Raw genomic sequence first — 18,282 nt, 5'->3', positions numbered from 1 at the left:
CCCCCCCCCCCCAATTCCTATGTTTAAGCCTGACTCGCCATTGTGATGGTGTCTGTGGACATGGGGGCTCTGGGAGATCATCAGGGAGTGGAAGGGGGGTTTGCAATGGGATTCGTGCTCTCCTAAGAAGGGGGTGTGAGAGACCGTGCCCCCACACCCCCTCCTTCTCCACATGAGCAACTGGCCAGAAGGCAGCCAGGTGGCAGCCAGGAAGCATCCTCAGCTCCGGCACCCTGACTTCCAGCCTCCAGAGCTGTGAAACAGGAGTGAGTCCACGGCGGGAGAGCCTCGGCAGCCCCACGCGGTGGTGATTGGGGACACCGGTGATTCAGGCCACCACGTCCAGGGAAGAGAGCCATGTGCCAACCAGCTCAGAGCATTCAATGCCCGCTCTGTGTCTGAAATCCACCAATGAGGAGTGAGCCAGGGAAACCCTAGGCCCCCCCACCCTGGACCCCAATAAAAGCAGAGCCGCAAGCCCAAGTTGGCTCCCTGTTTCCACCGGTGACCTCGGGGTGCAGCCCTAGGTCGGCTGTGTAACTCTGAGGTCTTGTGAGTAATAAGCCTTTACTTTTTCAAAGTTTCCTGATGGGTGGTGCTGAAGGGGATCTTGCAATCATAGTAAAAGCCACAACGGTGGTTTTAACATCAACACTGGTTATTGATAGGCTGAGTCTTTATAACAACAACAACAACCATTTTAGGGAGCTGAACTAGATAAACGGAGAATGATTCCACAGGGTGGGGGTTGGGCAGCCAGCCATCTGAGACCAGGGACAATCAGAATCTTGCTGTCCTTATTCCTGTATCAATAAGGACACTGAGGCTCAGGGAGGGGGTCCAGGGGAGGCTGGGGCTGGGGCTGTTGGCTGGCTCTGTCTCTCCCATATCAGGGTCTCCTTGGGCAGGGCAGGGACTGGAGGGCCTGGAATGAAGCTGGCTGTGTTTGCTCACTATGACTTCGGTTTACCAAGGAGGGAAACTAGAGCAGAGAGAAGGAAGGACACTCCATCCAAGGCAAGGGAGAGCCTGAGCTGAAAACCCCTGTCTTGCTTGAGCCCAGAGCACCCCTCCTGCTTTTCACCGAAGCAGGTGGCTTTCCCTGGGCTAAGAGAGTGGGCAAGAGGGAGGGAGACTGTCTCTCTCCTGCCCTCTCTGTCTCTCTGAGTCTGTCTCTCCTTCTCAATCTCTTCTATCTCTCTCGGTCTCTGTCTTTCTATTACTCCTCATATCTGTCCAGCAGTCCTGAGGGAGACTTGCTTGGCCCCTACTGATGTTGGACCCCTCCCCACAGCCTCCCACCCCAACCTTGCCCTCTGAACCCCCCAGAGCAGCCTGTTCCTTCCACCCACCAAGAGCCTGTAATCAGTTCCTTAGGACAGAGCCAAGGCCAGCAGCTGGAGCTGGGGGTAGGGTTCTGTCCTCCAGGACCCCAGCCAATGCGCCACCCTGATGTCTCTCCTCCCCCTGCCTACCCTGAGGCTCCCATCGTGGCCCCCAGGGGATCTCCATTGCCCAGCCCTAACCACATTCCTCCCCAGCTTACACCCCCCGCCAAAATTCCCCATCACCCAAGTCCAGCCACACACCATTCTTTCCACTGAACTTTATTCATTCAACCAATGCTCCCAGAGTCCCCTTTGTGCCCAGCCCAGCCCAGCCCCCAGGGAGCCTCCAGGTCAGAGGAGAGGGATCTGAACAGACACCTCAGCCCTCCAGTCAGAGGGAATTACATGGTGGGTGAGGAGAGGTGGGAGCCTGCCAGGGGAGGCTGCAGGGTGGTGACAGCTGGGGTTTTGAGAGATAAATAAGAGTTTTTGAGGGGGGGGCAAACGTGGCAGAAAAGACTGCAGGCAGGTGAGGAATGAGGGGGAGGGAAGGGCTTAACCTGCACCAGATGCCTTCTCACAAGCCTTCAAAAGCTGCCTGGGTACAGGAAGAGGACAGCACCATTTATGTGCCCATTGTACAGGGGATGGAACTGAGACCCAGTACGGGAGGCAAGTTGCCTACCATCACACGGCAAATAAGTGGCAGAACCGTAGGCTCCAACACCGGGCTCTTAACCTCTGTACTCTGAGCCTCCTCACTCTCACCATGCTGTTCCCTCTGCCAAGAATGCCTTTCCTTCCCTCAGCTGCTGCAAAGGTCCTGTAAGTCTCCAGCGTCATCAACTGTGTGACCCTCCGGTCAGGACAGAAAGGGTCCCAGTGTTCAAGTGGGCAAACGGAAGCCCCGGGGCGCTCTGGTACAGTTAGGGGGGACTGGGACCCCAGCCTCTCCCGGCCCCTCACACGATCCCAAAAAGTCATGCAGGCTCCTCCCAAAAAGTGAATTTCCAAACAGCGCTAACTGCTCTTCTCTGTGGCCTCCCCCAGCAAAGGGGGATGTGGGAACAGAAGCCTGAGATCATACACTTAAAGCTCTGCAACGTCTTTCCTGAGACAGGAAGCTCGAGGCCAAACCCTGAGAGGATCGGAAGATGGGAGGGGCTTGAATCTGGTTTCTCAATTCTGGGGGCAAGGCATAGCAGGTCCCACCGAGGCATTCATCTTGGATCTTTACAAGTTCCTGCCTCCACAAGCCTGCTGTTGCCCCACAAGCCAGAGGTGCTGCCCAAATGCAATGTTATTTGCCCCATGGGGGTCTCTGTGAAGCCAGAAGCCAAGAGAGGGGCAACTTCCTGCCCAAGGTCACACAGCCAGTCCACAAAGACCAGAACCCAGAGATATGTGTGCAGCAGATAGAAAAATGAAGTAAGTGGGTTTCTCCCTCCAGACAAGCAGGGAAGGTGTGAGTGTCACACTCTCTGCTACCCCCGGCTGGCACTCCATAGCGCATCCAGCTGGGGGCCCAGGGCACTGAATGTTGGCCGGTCTTGCGAGCTAGGGGCCCAGCATAGCTTCATGAGCTCATGAACCTGATGGGGTGGGAGGAGACAACAGGGTCACATATGAGTGATAGGAAGGACATGACTCCTATTCACAGTTTTAAAACATAGATTAGATTCCATCCCTCCCCTGCTCCAAAGCCTCCATGGCTCCCTAAAGGTCTTAGAACAAACTCTCATCGCCCTCCCCTGTCTCCTTCCATCACCTTCTCTCTTGTTCCCTGCAGCCACATCTGCCCCCATCTCATTATTTAAATGCATCAAACTCATTCCACCTCAGGGCCTTTGCACCTGCTGTGTCCACCACTGAGAATGCCCTCTCCCAGCTTTCCCCATGGGTAGGCTCCTCCTCCTCCTTCAGGATCACCCCCTCTAAGGGCCCTCCCTGACCACAACCACACCCCCTCATTTCCCCCTGTTCAACTGTTTCCAGACACTGATAACTACCAGAATATTCTTGTTAGCCTCTGCTGGTTACCAGGAGGACAGCATAGTATCTGTTCTATCCCCTGCTGGGTCCCCAGCACCCAGCACAGAGCCTGGCACACAGTCAGTGCTCAATAAACATTTGTGGCCTGGGCAGATAATTATTTATTTATTTATTTATAAAGATGTTATTTATTTATTTGAGAGAGAGAGCACGTGCATTGGGGGAGGAGCATGGGGGAGGAGAGGGAGGAGGAAAGAATCTCAAGCAAACTCCACACCCAGTGCAGAGCCTGACGTGGGGCTTGATCTCATCACCCAGGGATCATGACCTGAGCGGAAACCAACAGTCAGTCGCTTAACTGCCTGAGCCACTCAGGTGCCCCTGGGCAGATCAATTTATGAATGACCAACCTCATGTCAGACATTTCCACAAAAGTTGTGAGGACAGCTGTAAGAGTCATTAACATTTATGGAGTGTTGACAGCGTGCTGGACTCTAAGCTGAGCACTGGAGAGGTGTTAACTTGTCTGATCTTCCCCCACCCCATAAGGCATTGTTATTCCCATTTTGGAGATGGGTAAATTGAGGATCTGAAAGAGTTTGTGACTTGCCATACACAAAATCCCCTTCGGATTCATACCCCGGGGTATGCTCTCAATCAAGAGACAACAGGAGGTGGGGAGACCCAAAGGGGTCAGCTGGCTTGCCCAGGAAAATCTAGAGAGGGAAACTGAGGCAGGCCCTCCAGTGCTCACCTCACCAGGGCAGGCAGGAGGCGCGGGCAGCCTCTGGCCCTCAGCCAGCAGCTCCAGGAGGCGGCAGAGGGCGGGGACATCTCGATCACATTCCATCATCCGCAGGAACTCCTGGGACCAAGAGGGAGCACCCGTGGTGAGGGAGGTGCCATCCGTGAAGGAGGGAGAAGGGGCCGCCAATGATTGGGGAGGGGGTTGGGATGCGGGGCAGGGGGCAGCCATAGTGAAGGGAGGGAGAGAATCACGGGGGGGGGGAGGGGCCATCCCTAAGGGAGGAGATGGAGTCACCTGTGATGGAGGGGGAGGGGGCTGCCCCTGGTAGTGGGGGTCAGCCTTAGTGAAGAGAGGTCCTCTCCATTATAGAGGGCCTATATAATGCTGGAACCAGGTGACACTGAGCAAAAGAGTGACTCGGGCACAAACAGGGCAGGGATTGGCCGGTAAGGGGTTGGGGAGAGGAGGGTACTGGGGATCCAGGGGTGCTGACTCACGGCTGAGGGGCTGCAACTCTTGTTGCCGTAGGTGAAAAGCTCGTACAGGACGACCCCGAAGCTCCAGACATCCGACTGGCGCGAGAAGATGTTGTCAGAGAGGGACTCTGGGGCATACCTAGAAGGGGACAAGAGATCTTCGGATGAGAAAGTGAGGCAGAGTACGGGAAAGGGATCATCCTTGCGCTGAGAGAGCTGGTCAGTGGTAGGTGGGGGCTATGAGAAGGTCAGTCCCAGCTCCGGGGTCAGAGTTTCTCTGCCTGTGGGATATTCTCCAACACTACGGAAGGTCTGGGCGGGATCAGGGCGGAGCAGTGGCTCTTGGGGGCGGGGCCAGTGCCGAGGGGCGGAGTGGGATGGGACCAGGCTGTGGGGAAGGGACGGTACACCGGTAGGAAGGCCGTGGCCTGGGAAGGGCTGGGGCTGCGGGAGGGGCGGAGCCGGGGCGGGCCCAGGACAGCGGGGAGGAGGGGCGGGGCCAGGACGGTGGAGGCAGGGGAGGAGCCAGGGTCGTGGGGAGAAGTGGGGGGCCTGGGCCGGGTCAGGACGGGCCGTAGATGTAGGGGCAGGGGCGGGGCCAGTGTCGAGGGGGCGCGGCCATCGCGCTAGGGGCTGGACCAGGACTATGGGAAGGGCGGGGCCACAGCGGGCTCACGAAGGTGGGAGCGAGGTAGGCGCCAAAGTAGTGGGGAGGAGAGGTGGGCCAGGGCGGGGTCCCCACCAGAAGATGGGGCTCTGGCCGGGCTCGCGGACCACGTAGTAGTCTTTGTCGAGTGGCAGCAGCTTGGCGAGGCCAAAGTCGGCGATCTTGACGTGCGTCTCGCTCTCCACCAGGATGTTACGCGCTGCCAGGTCGCGGTGCACGCAGCGGCAGGAGCCCAGGTACTCCATGCCCTACAGGCGAGCGTGACGTACAGACTCCAGCATAACCTGGAATCCAATCCAAACCCATCCCAGACCCCAAGCCTAACCCTGCCCTGGACCCATCCTGCCCTCCAGTCCTGACCTCAGCCCTAACTCAACCACTCCTCCAACCTGACCTGGACCCCAAACTTCAACCCTCAGCCTTCCCCACAACTCCACGCAGACCCCCGCCCAGACTTAGCCCCCTCAGCCCCCGGGTCCCGGGTCCCGGGGCACGCCCCGCACCTTGCAGATCTGCGAGGCGTAGAGGAGCAGGCGGCTGGCGTCGAGGCGCGCGCGGTGCCGCTGCAGGAAGTCGCGCAGGCAGCCGCTGGGCAGGTACTCCATCACCAGCCGCAAGCTCTGACGGCCTAGGTGAAAGGAGGGGAGGCTGGGAGGAGTCACCGCAGGGCCCAGCTCTGTCTACTGCCCCTCCCGATTCTTCTCCTCTATCAGAGTACACCCTGGGCCCCTCCCAGCCTCAATATTGCTCTCTGTAAAATGGGAACAGCAACAACGGCAGGTTTCGCCAATGGCTCTTCAGTACTTTCTACAAACTACATTGATTCATTTAAACCTGATAATGACCCCTTTTTCAGGTAGAGAAATCGATGCTCAGAGAGGTTAAATCGCCTGCCTGAGGTCTCCCAGCTGCTAAGGGAGACAGCGGGAATTCGAACCCGTGGCCATCCAAATCTGGACAAAGAGCATCAACAGCGCCCCTCCTGGTGTTCCCAGACCACCCTAAAATGCTACTGCAGGAGGATGAGGGTGTGTGCTCTGAAGAGCCCCCCGTTGGGGAAGTGGCTCACCTGGGCCATAGCTGACACCGCGGTACTTGACGATGAAGTCGCTGTGAAGGGCTTTGAGGATCTGGATCTCCCTCTCAAAGTCCCTCTGCTGGTCTGGCCCGCTGTGCTGCAGCTGCTTCACTGCCACTAGGGCGCCCGTGTTGTCACCCAGCGGGTCATAGCGGCACAGTTCCACGCTGCCGAAGTTACCCTGGAGGACAGCAGGGCTGGTGTCCAAGCGCATGGCTGCACGGGTGCTTCCTCGCCTGGCCCGGCCCGGCCCGCCTCACCTTGCCCAGCTGTGAGATGTACTTGAGGTGTCTCTCCTCAAAAATGGTAGGGTCCTGGTAGGCGTAGAGCTGGGCGCCATTCCATAGCCCGTCACGGGGCGCCAAGGCACCGGGCGTGGGGTCTGAGAGGAGCTCATAATCTGCGGGACACGGCTAGTAAGTGACTGGTGCATTGGGCCTTGGGTCCCCTTCCTAAGCTGACTTGCTAGGGGACTTCGATCTGCACACTTACCTTCTCTGTGCATTATGGCAGGGCCACTGCAAGCCTAAGGGTACTTTGCTGGGGGGGGGGGGCTGGGAAAAGAGGCCACCTGGGCAAAGGCAGACCCCTTATGTGTTCTGCGTGCTGTGCAAACTACATCTAGCTTTGGAGACAGAAAGGCATTTCCCAGACTCCACTGCTGTGAAGCGTGGTGCAGGATTGAGCTCAGGCTGATGGGGGAGAAATGCTGGCTGCTCTTTCAGGCCTGGCCCGTGGAAATCTAGCATGGGACCCTCCACAGTCTCCCTCTCTCTTGTCTGCAGAGGATCCAACAGGGACCTGAGGCCATGGGATGGGTGGAGCCACAAAGGGAGAGGTGCCTGTTGACCTGGACCCCCTCCCTGAATGAGAAGGAACTATCCATCATGTTCAACCTGGAGCTGAGGGGGTCTGCTTGTTACAGCAGCAGCTGAGGCTCATGCTGACTGTTGCAGTCACCAACCCCTCCAACCCTGCCAAGCACACAGGCCCAGTTCTGCAGGCAAATGTCACTCCCCTCCCCCCCCCGGCCTGATATGACATGCCAGCCCTGCCCACCCTGCCCAGCCCAATGGGCACCTGAAGTGATGAGGCTGTTCAGGTCACGGATGATGGCGCGGAAGGAGGGCCTCTGGCCTGACTCATAGGCCATGCACTGTTGGATCAGTGTGGCCAGCTCCATCCACTTGGGGGCAGGCAGCTGCTGCTGTTCCTCATAAAACTGGAGCTTCTGAGGTCCAGAAGAGTGGCCGGTCACTCCCAGAGCATCCTCAGGAGTCCCCCCCTCTGCCCCAACCAGCCCATCCTCCCCAAGCTGGACCTCAGTCCACCCTTCTCCCAAACGGGCACTCTAGAGGTCAGTGCTGGTGCTCTGACCTTGGCAGGATCCAGGGTGCTGATGGGCATCGGGATCCCGCTGAACACCTCCCAGACTGTGGCACCAAAACCCCACTTGTCGGCTTCCAAGCCAAGTGTCCGGGCCTCCTGGAGACACTCAGGGGCCACCCAGGGGATCCTGTCAGTGAGCACTGGGGAGTGGGGCTGGGGTCAGGGGTCTGATTCCCTGCCCCACTAGGCCCCTCCCTCCACCCTTCTGTACTTACTCTCCCGGTTTAGCACAGTGGGGCTGACACCAGGGTCACTCAGCTTGATGAAGGGCAGGTTCCCATCAGCCCCTTCGCGAGCCAGGAGCACCTTCCGGGCTGAGACATTGCCATGGGGGAGGCCTTTGTCTTCCTACATGGGCCAGGCATAGAGAATGCCAGGGAGGGTTTGCTGGATGAACGGTCTGGCTGGAGAGCCACTACACATCCTTCAAAGCCCACCTGGGGCTGCTCAGACCATACTTCTAAACCATTCCCTAGACTACTGGCCACCTGTCTTCCCTCCTCTGGTTCACCCCTTTGGCTGCCCTGTGTCCCTCCCCTTTCAAACCCACCCTGTGGCTCCCTATTGCCTTTCGGATAAAGTCAGAGGTCCTCAGCCTAGCATTCAGGGCCCTTTGAGATACTTGCTCACTCTTCTATGACATTCTGTCTTCCACACCCCTACCCCGGTCTCCTGCCAACTGAACGGCCGGATGCCTCCCAGGACACACAACCCATCCTCTAAGCTGCAGGCCTTGGCCCAGGCTGTGCTCTCAACCTGACATACCCTCCTTTTCTCCACTTGAGATTTTATTCAACCCTCAAGGCCCAGCTCCCACGGTCCCTCTTCTGGCAAGCCTTCCCTCTGCCCAGCCTCAGGGCTCGCTACTCCCCCTGAAAGCCACCAATGACCACCTGTTCCCTTCTCCTGCTCTGACACCTCTGAGCCTGTACATATGCTGTGCCCTCAGTCTAAAATGCCCTCCCCTTACATCCTTGCCAAACTCCTATCCATACCACAGAGCCCACTCTCAATTGCCCCTCCATTCTGTACATAGAGGGTAGAGCAAGCAGAGGAGCACTCACCAGGTAGTTGAGGGCGTAGGCCAGCTGCTTGATCACCTGCAGCTTCCAGCTGGCTGGCACCAGGTGGCCAGACTTGAGCAGGTACGTGTCCAGAGCTCCCAGGTGTACAAACTCCTGCACCATGATACCTGGCGGCAGCAGGGAGGGGCAGGGCTGGGGGGCAGGACTGCATCCGTGTTGAACAGGCTCCGCCCCCGCCCCACCCTCAGGGGTCCCCGGAGCTCTCGGTTCTGGTTCCCTCCATCCTTACCCTACTCACCTCTCCTCCTCCTCACTTATGGGACCGATTGCCCCCGAGATGCCTGGAAGGCACTGTACTCTCTCCGCATCTCACTTCCAGCCCTTCGCATGTTCTGTCTGGAACATCCTTCCTCCTCCTCTTCCTTAATTCCTACTTACCTTTGCCTTCTCTGCTTTGAACTTATCTTTGCCTATCCAGAATCATTGCCTAACCTCCATGCTGGCCTAGCAGCCCCTGACCACCCACAGTGCCCAGCGCAGCTCCTGGCCCATCCTGGGCTCCCGGTAAATAGCTGCCGTACTGATCTGGTGGGACTGGAGCTTGGAGCGGTAACTCGGCCCTTGCAAAGCTACAGAAGGGGGGGCATTGGAACCCGGGCCTGTCTGACTTGAGATAATTCTGCGGGGCTGAGTCTTGGTGGGAGCCTAGAGCTGCTGCCCCAAGAGTGACAAATGAAGGCCACAGGTAACAAGGTGATGGACCCTGGGGGACATGGGGGCTCCAGCCAGGGCGGGCTCTGGATTTGTATCGTAGTGTCGCTATAGACCATCTCCATGAGGAAGGGCGGGGGTGGGGGCGGGGGTGGGGGCGAGGGTGGGGGTGGGGGAGGGGGGAGGGGGGTTGTCTCTCACTGTCTCCAGCCATGCACACGCCATGGAGCAACACAAGATGCTGGTATGACACTTGGCTCATCAAACTCGCTGCTTCCAGAAATGACTGGGGAGAGGAGAAGGGAGAGAAGGTCCATGCATTCCTCCCACTCTAGGGTCTGGCCAAGCACCCCAAACTTGCTGCTCACAGATCAGCCTCAGGAGGACCCCTCACCACAAGCCTCCTTTGACCTTGGAGTCCACCACCAGCATACACAGGACTCTGTATCATGGGGCTGGAAGTCCCCACTGTAATCTACCTTGGGTCACTCACACAGACTTGGGGTTCAAGGAGGGCTCAAGCCTTCCCTGGCTGGCACAACCCCTGCTGACGCTTCCATCCACATCACTCCCCTCTTCTCCTTTGATCGCTCCTCTCCAGCCCACTGGCCCTTCTTCACTTTTTTTTTCAGTTTTATTTATTTTAGTAATCTCTGCACCCAGTGTGGGGCTCGAACTCATGACCCTGAGATTAAGAGTCGCACGCTCTTCCAACCGAGCAAACCAGACACCCCCTCCTCACTGTTCCTTAAACATGCCAGGCACGGGGGTGCCCAGGTGGCTCAGTTGGTTAAGTGTCTGCCTTCAGCTCGGGTCATGACCCCACAGTCCTGGGATCGAGCCCTGCGTTGGGCTCCCTGCTTAGCAGGGAATCTGCTTCTTCCTCTCCCTCAGCTGCTCCCCCTGCTTGTGCTCTCTCTCTCTCTCTCTGTCAAATAAATAAATAAAATCTTAAAAAAAAAAATGCCAGGCACAACCCTGCCTCAGGACCTTTGCACTGGCTGTTTCTTCTGTTTGGTGTACTTTTTCTGTTTGCATCTAAATTCCCCGACCCTTCTGTGTTCCATGGTTTGGAGATGCTGCAGCTACGTTTCTGACATTTTAAGACCTGTGTGTTTTTAAATTTCTCTGAATCCATAATGCTCTCTCCAGCCAGTCCTGACCCCAAAGTCCTGGTCCCCATCACACTCACCTCCATGCAGTTTTTATGCTTGGCATCCATCACTTTGAGCAGCACCTCCGTCTCCCGGGCCTCGCCCTCCACGACCTCATGGCGACAACCCCGGTAAATCTTGGTGAAGGACCCGTGACCCAAGTTCTCATGCTGGAGGGTGAGGGGGCAACAGGAGAGGCTGGTAAGGGGGCTCCTGAGGGGATCCTGGCCCCCGGCCCTGGCCCCATTTTACAGATAATGAAACAGAGGCAAAGGAGGTTATGTCACATGCTTGAGGCCACACAGCAGAGATGTGAATGAGTGTGATGTGGACCCAGTGTCTGGATCCCAACGTGAGGTCCCCCTTCCATCTCCTGGGGCCACATACCCACTCCAGGCTCTCAGGAGGGATCTTGTGAAACGTCATCTGACTCAGCTGGCATTGGGATTGGGGCTGAACAGGGGACGACGTGGGGGGGTTGCAACCCCTCCGCACCACAATCAGGTTGGACTTTTCTACGGGAGGAGGTGGAGGAAGAAAAACAGAGGTCAGCAGTGGAAGGTTCCCTAAGGTTTGCTCAGGCCCTGCCTTGATTTGGGGTCTCCCCCAGAAGCCAACCCTGGGGTGAGGAATCCAAGGTTCGTGGTTTATTTGAGACTCTAGGAAGCCCCACTGGGAGGGGGGGGTCACCGAAGAACAGGCAACCCTGTGGGCAACCTAGTCTCAGTCCTGCTAGAGATTCTGGAAGACTCTGAAGAACTCACACCTCAGAGTTGCCCCATCCAAGGGGTTTGTCTGAGAGTGAAATTCACCCAGAGGAAGAGGCAAGAGATGGAGAGAGTCTAAGTGTCAGTGACAGCTCTTGGATCCAGCCGCTACTGGACCTTGTCGTGCCTGAAGCTGGCATCTATTCCACAAGCCCATAAATCACTTTTTTTTCCCTAACCCATCTGGACCTGCAATCCCTGCCCCTTGCCACACAACGCAGGATCCCAGATCCATTGCTCAGCTCAGGGGAGGGTGTGGGCTCACCTTTGGGTTTGGGGGTGCAGCAGACTGTGAGGTTCAGCGCAACCCCATCCACGTGCAGCCCGCCGTCCCAGCAGGCTGCCAAGAGCTCTCGAAGACTGCTGTGGGGACGGCCTAGGCCAGCCAGGGAGAAGGTCCCCGTGGGGTCACACCGGATGAGGCAGCCCTTGTAATCAGGACCCAGGGGGGTCTGCAAGGAGGAGTGGTCCCTGAGTGGAAGTGGGCAGTACCTTCCCCTCACCCCATCTTCCTCGGGCACCACAGGCTCATTCCAAACTCCAAGCCTTTGCATATGCTGTTCCCACCCCTGGGAATGCCTTTACCCTCCTCTTCCTCAAGGAATAGGTCTCAGATCAAAGGTCATCTCCTTCAGGAAGCCCTCCCTGCACCTGGCTTCTAGTGGTGGACTAACCTGGACACAGACAGTGAGGAGGAAGCAGTCAAAATCCTGGGGACTGCGGCGGAGAACGTAGGAGCCCGGACGTGAACCCCCAGTCTTGAGCTTGTTGATGGCAAAATCCAGGCTGTGGAGAAAGGCCGGAGGAAAAGACAGAAAGAGATGGAGGCAGAGAAACCCAAGCTAAACTTGGGTTCTAATCCTGGTCCCTCTGAAGCCCCGGGACCCTCACCAGCTAACATTCCCTGTCTCCTTCCTGCTTTTAAAATGAGCCAAAGGTCAGGGCTTCTACTAGGGGAGTAAAGAAGAGGCTGCAGGTGGACCCTGGTGCCATCCATCCCCAGGAATTGGCCCTGGGGCCCCAAGGAATCAGAGAAAGGGAAGCCACGGCGCTGGACAGCAGAAAGGAGAGCCTAGTCTCACTGAGCGCCAACCATGCACCAGGCGCTGTTCCAGCACTTGACCCCTGTCCAAGGCTCCTGGGAGGGGAGGACACTGAGGCACAGAAAGGGGAGTGGCCAAGATTCGAACCGAGCTCCGGCCGCGGAGGGCAGGCATGGGGGGCGGACCCTTACGTGATGGGGCCGTGGCACTGCTCTGCCACCTCCTCCAGCAGCCGCGGCGGAGCAACCTCCTTGCAGAAGAAGTGCCTGGAGTCGGAGGTCAGCCGGAAGTAGCCGTCGACGAGCGCCACGAAGGACAACGCGGCCGGCAGCCCCGGGAACTCGGCCTCCTGTGAGGATCCGCGTCAGCGCCCGCTGCGGCCCGAAGGCGACGGTTCCGCGTCCCCGCAGTCGGGGTTAGGCGGGAGGGGAAAGGGTCCAGCACCCACCAGGATCTGGTTGTCTGTCCTGGTGACGGTGACCAGGCGGTGCTCCCCGGCCGGGCCAACACGCGGAGCCTGCTTGATGCTGATGTCCACAATTTCTGGAAAGTCGCAGAAGGGCTGGAGGGCCTGGGATCAAGGGGAGGGCTGAAGCTGGCGATCCCGTCCCCTCGGAGCCCCCAGTCCATCTTGGAAACTTGGACCCCATCAACCCACGCCATAAGCCCGGATCCTCTCAGCCTCTCCCAGCCCCGGCCCCTTCCCACCTCGCCCCTGCCAAACCCCGGCCCCTTCTATCAATCCCACCGCTCACAAACCCTCCCCAGCCCATCCCCAATGTCTCCCACCCCATCCCTGCTAAACCCCGTCTCCTTCTGTCGGCGAGTCCCCTCCCTGAGCCCCTCCCTCGCTTAGCACCACTCCACCTCCCGGGCTTTCTCAGTCCCGCCCGGAGCCCCGCCCCATCTCAGTCCTGACTCCTCCCCCGACCTTCAGCAAGCCCCGCCCCGAGCCCCCGCCCAACCAGTCCCCTCCCTCTAAGTCTCGCCCATTTTCCCATTCCCGCCCCTCTAGCTCAGCCCCACCTCTCACTCTGCCGGCCCCGGTCGGAGCTCTCAGTCTCTCGCCTCCTTCACCCCGCCCACTCTCCTGCCCCCCCTCCAAGGCCCCGCCCCTGCCCTTGGCCCCGCAGAGCAGCCGCCCACACCTCTTGTCCTCCTGGACACCATGCGATGCCGCTGTCACCAGCCACTCGGAGCAGCCCCTGCGCATCTTGACCATCAGCAGCCCCAGGGAGGCTCACGAGGAAGGTCTCGACCGCCCTGGCCGGGTCGAGCCTCTCCAGGTCCATAATGTACTTGGCCATGAGCGAGTGCCTGTCAGCCTGGCAGGCGGTCACGCGGCGCAGGGCCCGACGCACGGTCCTCCGGATGCGCTTCCGCGTCACGAAGCTCAGGCCTTGGATCAGGTCGCGCAGGTCGGGGGGGAGGCAGACCTTGTAGCTACGAGTGGGGGTAGCGGGTCCTCACTGTGGGGAGGGATCTCCACAGGTATGGACGGGGACACACACAAACCCGAATTTTAGTTGAGGGGCGGAAGTGTGGCCTCAGTTGGGGGGCACGAGGCACACACGGAGACACTCAAGGACACGCCTGGGGGGAAGGACCTCAGGGTGGGGGAGGGCCACTGGGGTCCACGAGACAGACGGACACACACAGGCCTTTAGCTGCAGGAGGGAGGCAGGGACTGGAGCCTCAGTGGGGCTGGGTATGGGTTGGTGGGGTCTTTGGGTCACACGGACATACTGCAGGCTTGTAGGTGGGGAGCTTCACGGGAGCTTGAACTCTAGGGATGCCCCGGTGAAGCCACGTTTGCTCACTCCCAAGTAGACTCCACTGGGGATCCCAGGCTGGAAGCCCTCACCTGACAGTCTTTAGCAGCTCCTCAGGCTGCTGAGCCTGCTCGCAGGCCATCCGGGCCAGGTCCAGCACCGCCAGGCTGAGACATTCACCCTGCTCCTTGAGACTGAGGCCCACGGGGAGGCGGCCGCTCACCAGGTCATTTCGGTGCTGGGGGCCGGTCACAGCCCAACCGTGAGCCCTGATGTTGCCCTACAGACCCCCACCCTTGGGCCAATTCCCAACCCTGGGCTGCCACAGAGAGGGTCAGCCAAGGCCACCCAACTCCAAGCCTTGAGGTTGCCCTGTGGACCCACCCCCCACCCGGGGCTAAGCCCCAGCAGACCCCTACCTGGGCGAAGAGGTGCTCCAGGACGGGCAGGTCAAGGATGGCGCTGGCCAAGTCCTTTCGTAGCCCAAAGCGGTGGCACTTCTCTAGCCCAAACCAGTTGGGGAAGTAAAAGCTGTTGGGGAAGGGGAGAAGCCTGGAGTAGGGATATGGAGGGGTGGAAGACCCTGCCGAGACCTCACAGAGCCCAGGTTGTGCCACCGACTTGCTACATGACCTTGGGCAAGCAGCGCACACTCTCTGGCCTCCGTTCTTCATCTGTGCAATGAGCAGTGATCACATCCTCCCTGGGGCACCCACCGGGAAGGGCAGGGAGATGATAAGGTTGTAGGATCACTGTTGTTTTAAACTCCCCTTGCCCTCAACAAAGGGCATCCCCTCTTGGTAACCTTCAACCCATGCCTGTGGGAGTAGGGGTGATGTGCTTCCTACCGGAGCCTGTAGACCAGGACTTGGGTGCCTGAGTCCTCCACGGAGAAGATGTGGCTCGGGGGGAACCAGCAGGACAGGTCCTCCGTGGCCAGAGCAAAGAGGGAGTGGTACACAGGCAGGATGCCTGAGGGGATGCCCCCATCAGCACCCTCCTAAGTCTCCCCATCAGTCCCTTTCAGGGCTGCCATGATTACGAACCCCATGCCGCCCTACAGGGCTCTCTTTCTCACCTTCAGCTCTCACACTGCAGCCCTCCCCCTGCTCACACACACTCCAGGGCTCCCCATTGCCCTTAGCAGCGAATCCACACAACAACCTGCTTCCTGAGGCTCCCTGCCCCTCTCCCCAGAGGGCTCCCTCCACTGCACACTTTAACTCAAGGGATGACCAACTGTTTGCCCTCAAGTGCCTCTGAGTCTTTGCACAGCCTTTCCCTGAACACCTTCCTCCATTTCCAAACTCTTATTCATCCCTCAGAGCCTCAGCTCCCATGCTGACCCACTTGACGGCTATTCCAGCTCCCAATCTGGGCCTCCCACAGCCCTACCCCTCTCTTTGGCCCAGCCTTCTAGGGACCCACTCACCACTGGCCTTAGCAGCCCAAACACACAGCTCTTCAGCTGAATGGTCCCCAAAGGAGAAGGATAGGCGCTGTGGGGGTCCAGGGCCCCGAGGGGGCAGCAGCACATGCAGGGCACCAGCCTCTGAAGACGAGAGGCTGCAGGAACGCTGAGGGATCAGGGGTGTCTCCTCGCTTGGAGGTGCCATTAGGTGTAGCCTGTCTGGACACACAGAGAGAGGCAGTCACTCAGTTCTGGCCAGAGAGAACAAGACGACAAAGCTTCTAGGGAGGCAGGGGGACAGAGATACTGCAGGGTGAGGTAAGGTTGAAGCCGGTGAAAGAGGGAGGAGAGAGGAACAGAGACACACAGAAAGAGAAAGACAGGGATGGAGAGGGGCGCCTGGGTGGCTCAGTTGGTTAAGCGTCTGCCTTCAGCTCAGGTCATGATCCCGGGGTCCTGGGATCAAGTCCCACGGAAAGCCCCACGGAAAGCCCCACGGAAAGCCCCACGTCAGGCTTCCTACTCAGTGGGGAGTCTGCTTCTCCCTCCTGCCCTCTCCCGCTCATGCTCTCTCTTAAGCACACTCTCTCAAATAAATAAGTTATATACATAAAAGAGAGATGGAGAAAGAGGCAGGGGAGCTGAGTGTGCAAGGTAGGTGAGGAGCCATGACCCCCCTGGTAAAGGGTATGCTGGGGTCTGAAAGATAGTCTACACTCTAATTTGTGTGAATTCTTTTTCTTTTCTTTTCTTTTTTTAGTATGGTTGACACACATAATTTGTGTGTATTCTGGTCAGTCCAGGACAGACATCTCCAGTCTGTCTGCACTGCAGCCTCCCCACCAACATTACTCCACAGCCCCTGCCCCAGGCAGGCATGAGCAATCAATCACAGGGGTACAGATTTGCTGACCAGGAAGTAGATGGATACTGGTTTGTGCACATGGGGGTTTAAGGGGATACGGGTGGTCCATCACTTCCTGTGGGTCTAGGAGACCGAAGCTCTTCTGGGGCTGGGGCTGGAAGCTTTTCCAGCTGGTGTAATGTCTGCCTTGCCGCATGCATCGGATCCAGACTGATGCCTCAGTCAATAGGGACCTCTGTGTCTTACCTGCCCACCACTATCACCTGTCTCTGTCCCCTTTATCACTCCCACTGTTTAGGTCCCTGTAGCAAGAAGTCCTCCCTGGAATGGGCCCAGGAGGAAACTGCCCCCCACCCTTTATTCCCAGAGCCCCTGGCTAGGCAGAGGGAAGGGCTGGGCTTCGAGCCCAGCAGGGAAGGGAGAGTAGTAAGTAAGTAAGACCCACTTACATTGACCTGAATAAAGAAGATACAAAAGAAATATTGGGCAAAAAAAACATGTTCCAGGGGCACCTGGGTGGTTCAGTTGGTTAAGTGTCTGCCTTTGGCTCAGGTCACGATTCCAGGGTCCTGGCATCCAGCCCTGCATCAGGCTCCCTGCTCAGCAGGGATATCGGCTTCTACCTTTTCTTCTGCCCCTCCCCCTTGCTTGAGCGCGTGCGCTCACTCTCGTTCTCTCACTCTCTCTCAAATAAATACATAAAACTCTTAAAAAACAACAACAAAAAACCACGTTCCAGAATAGTAGTAGGAGGTGGGGGAGGGGACAGCATTAATGAGGTTTAAGTACACCCAGCCTATAAGCCTGGAGCTGGGATAGGGGAAGACCCAAGCTTTGTGACCCTGGCAGGGCTCCCACTGCTGGGACTCCACTTTCTCAGCTGTGAAATGGGCTGACTCCCCACCTGGCTTGGTTTGCTGAGCTGAGCCCAAGGTGTCAGCGTTTTTAATCCTAACTGGCACAATCCTTGGCAACATGCCCAGTGAGCACTTGACAAACGCCAGCTAAACCAGACAGGAAGGTCCCTTGACACAGTGGTTTAGCAGTTCCTATGGGGGAGGGAGGGCATGAGTGGAAGAGAATTTCCTCCTAGGGACACTCCCATGTCATCAGCCCCCAGACCAGGAATCAGAACATTCCCTGTCGCAGGAGCCCTGGGGCCCCTGTCGCTCTGGGAGAGGTGATCACTGTCCTATTTCTAATAGTGGACTTAATCCTGGTCTTTGCACTTTTATGTAAATGGAATCACACGGTGTGTGTCTTTTGTTTAAAATCAGTCTTAAAGATATGTAAATATTTTAAATATTGAAGGTAAAAAAAAAAAAAGAAAAAGTCAGAGGTGGTGCTTGGGACACAGAAAAACGCCCCTGTTTTAACACCAAAAGCCCCACATCCCCTACGATTGGTTGGTCACCCTAGGCTCTGGCCTGGGTCTTGGGAGGGTGGAGGCTGGGAACTGTGCCCCCAGGGACCATGAACTCCTGGCCCACGGCACAGGTCCAGAGCTGGGAATTTGAGGCCTCATTTTATGCAGAAAAAGCTGAGGCTGGGAGGGGAAAGCCCTTGTCAGAGGCCGCAGAGCCAGCCCCTCCCCACTCCTGTCTGTCTGGCAGCTTTCCTCAGATGCCTTGCCTTGTCCCCAGCCACAGCCATTCACACACTGCCCCCCAGCCCCACCCCGGAGCCATGCGGCCCCGCCAGCTCTTACCTGGCAGCTGGGAAGCCTGGGCTAAGGACAGGAGGGCAGAGCCCGGAGGCAGTAGGAGGAAAGTCCCAGTCGGCTCCTTCCTGTGTGGGCCCCTCAGCTTCCTGAGCTGCTGTCACTTACCGAAAGTCATGGCCATGTGGGGGATGGG

General features: G+C 58.0%; 1 protein-coding gene across 3 annotated transcripts; it reads right to left on the bottom strand.

Annotated features, from left to right (window-relative positions):
* Positions 1 to 1,594: 1,594 nt before the first annotated feature.
* On the bottom strand, positions 1,595 to 18,282 carry JAK3 (Janus kinase 3). 3 transcript variants are annotated; one of them, XM_040629038.1, is made up of 24 exons: positions 18,135 to 18,282; positions 15,583 to 15,780; positions 14,999 to 15,122; positions 14,570 to 14,681; positions 14,243 to 14,388; positions 13,527 to 13,821; positions 12,827 to 12,949; positions 12,570 to 12,727; positions 12,010 to 12,121; positions 11,601 to 11,787; positions 10,956 to 11,083; positions 10,607 to 10,738; positions 9,616 to 9,700; positions 8,743 to 8,870; positions 7,894 to 8,026; positions 7,667 to 7,818; positions 7,370 to 7,520; positions 6,550 to 6,689; positions 6,281 to 6,470; positions 5,715 to 5,839; positions 5,287 to 5,459; positions 4,566 to 4,683; positions 4,075 to 4,185; positions 1,595 to 2,920 (listed from the first exon to the last, which is right to left on the bottom strand). In XM_040629038.1, the coding sequence occupies exons 2-24, from the start codon at positions 15,764 to 15,766 to the stop codon at positions 2,813 to 2,815; spliced, it is 3,315 nt and encodes a 1,104-aa protein (XP_040484972.1). In that variant the 5' UTR covers positions 15,767 to 15,780; positions 18,135 to 18,282; the 3' UTR covers positions 1,595 to 2,812. The 3 variants fall into 3 exon arrangements, with proteins under 3 accessions (XP_040484972.1, XP_040484973.1, XP_040484974.1); XM_040629039.1 differs by having other exon boundaries at positions 15,583 to 15,776; XM_040629040.1 differs by lacking the exons at positions 14,999 to 15,122; positions 18,135 to 18,282 and having other exon boundaries at positions 15,583 to 15,714.

Source organism: Ursus maritimus, unplaced genomic scaffold, assembly GCF_017311325.1.
Source record: "Ursus maritimus isolate PB19 unplaced genomic scaffold, ASM1731132v1 scaffold_14, whole genome shotgun sequence".
NCBI lineage: Eukaryota > Metazoa > Chordata > Mammalia > Carnivora > Ursidae > Ursus > Ursus maritimus.
The sequence above is the reverse complement of the archived record's forward strand: the minus strand, read 5'-3'. Positions and strand labels throughout refer to the sequence as shown.

Excerpts from the sequence above, each read along its gene's own strand:
- JAK3 (XM_040629038.1), bottom strand. The coding sequence starts at position 15,766 with ATGGCACCTCCAAGCGAGGAGACACCCCTGATCCCTCAGCGTTCCTGC. Across the intron at positions 11,788-12,009 it reads TCCTCACTGTCTGTGTCCAG|ACCCCCCTGGGTCCTGATTA; the intron begins GTTAGTCCACCA and ends TCCTCCTTGCAG. Across the intron at positions 4,684-5,286 it reads GGCCAGAGCCCCATCTTCTG|GTATGCCCCAGAGTCCCTCT; the intron begins GTGGGGACCCCG and ends GTCCCCTTCTAG.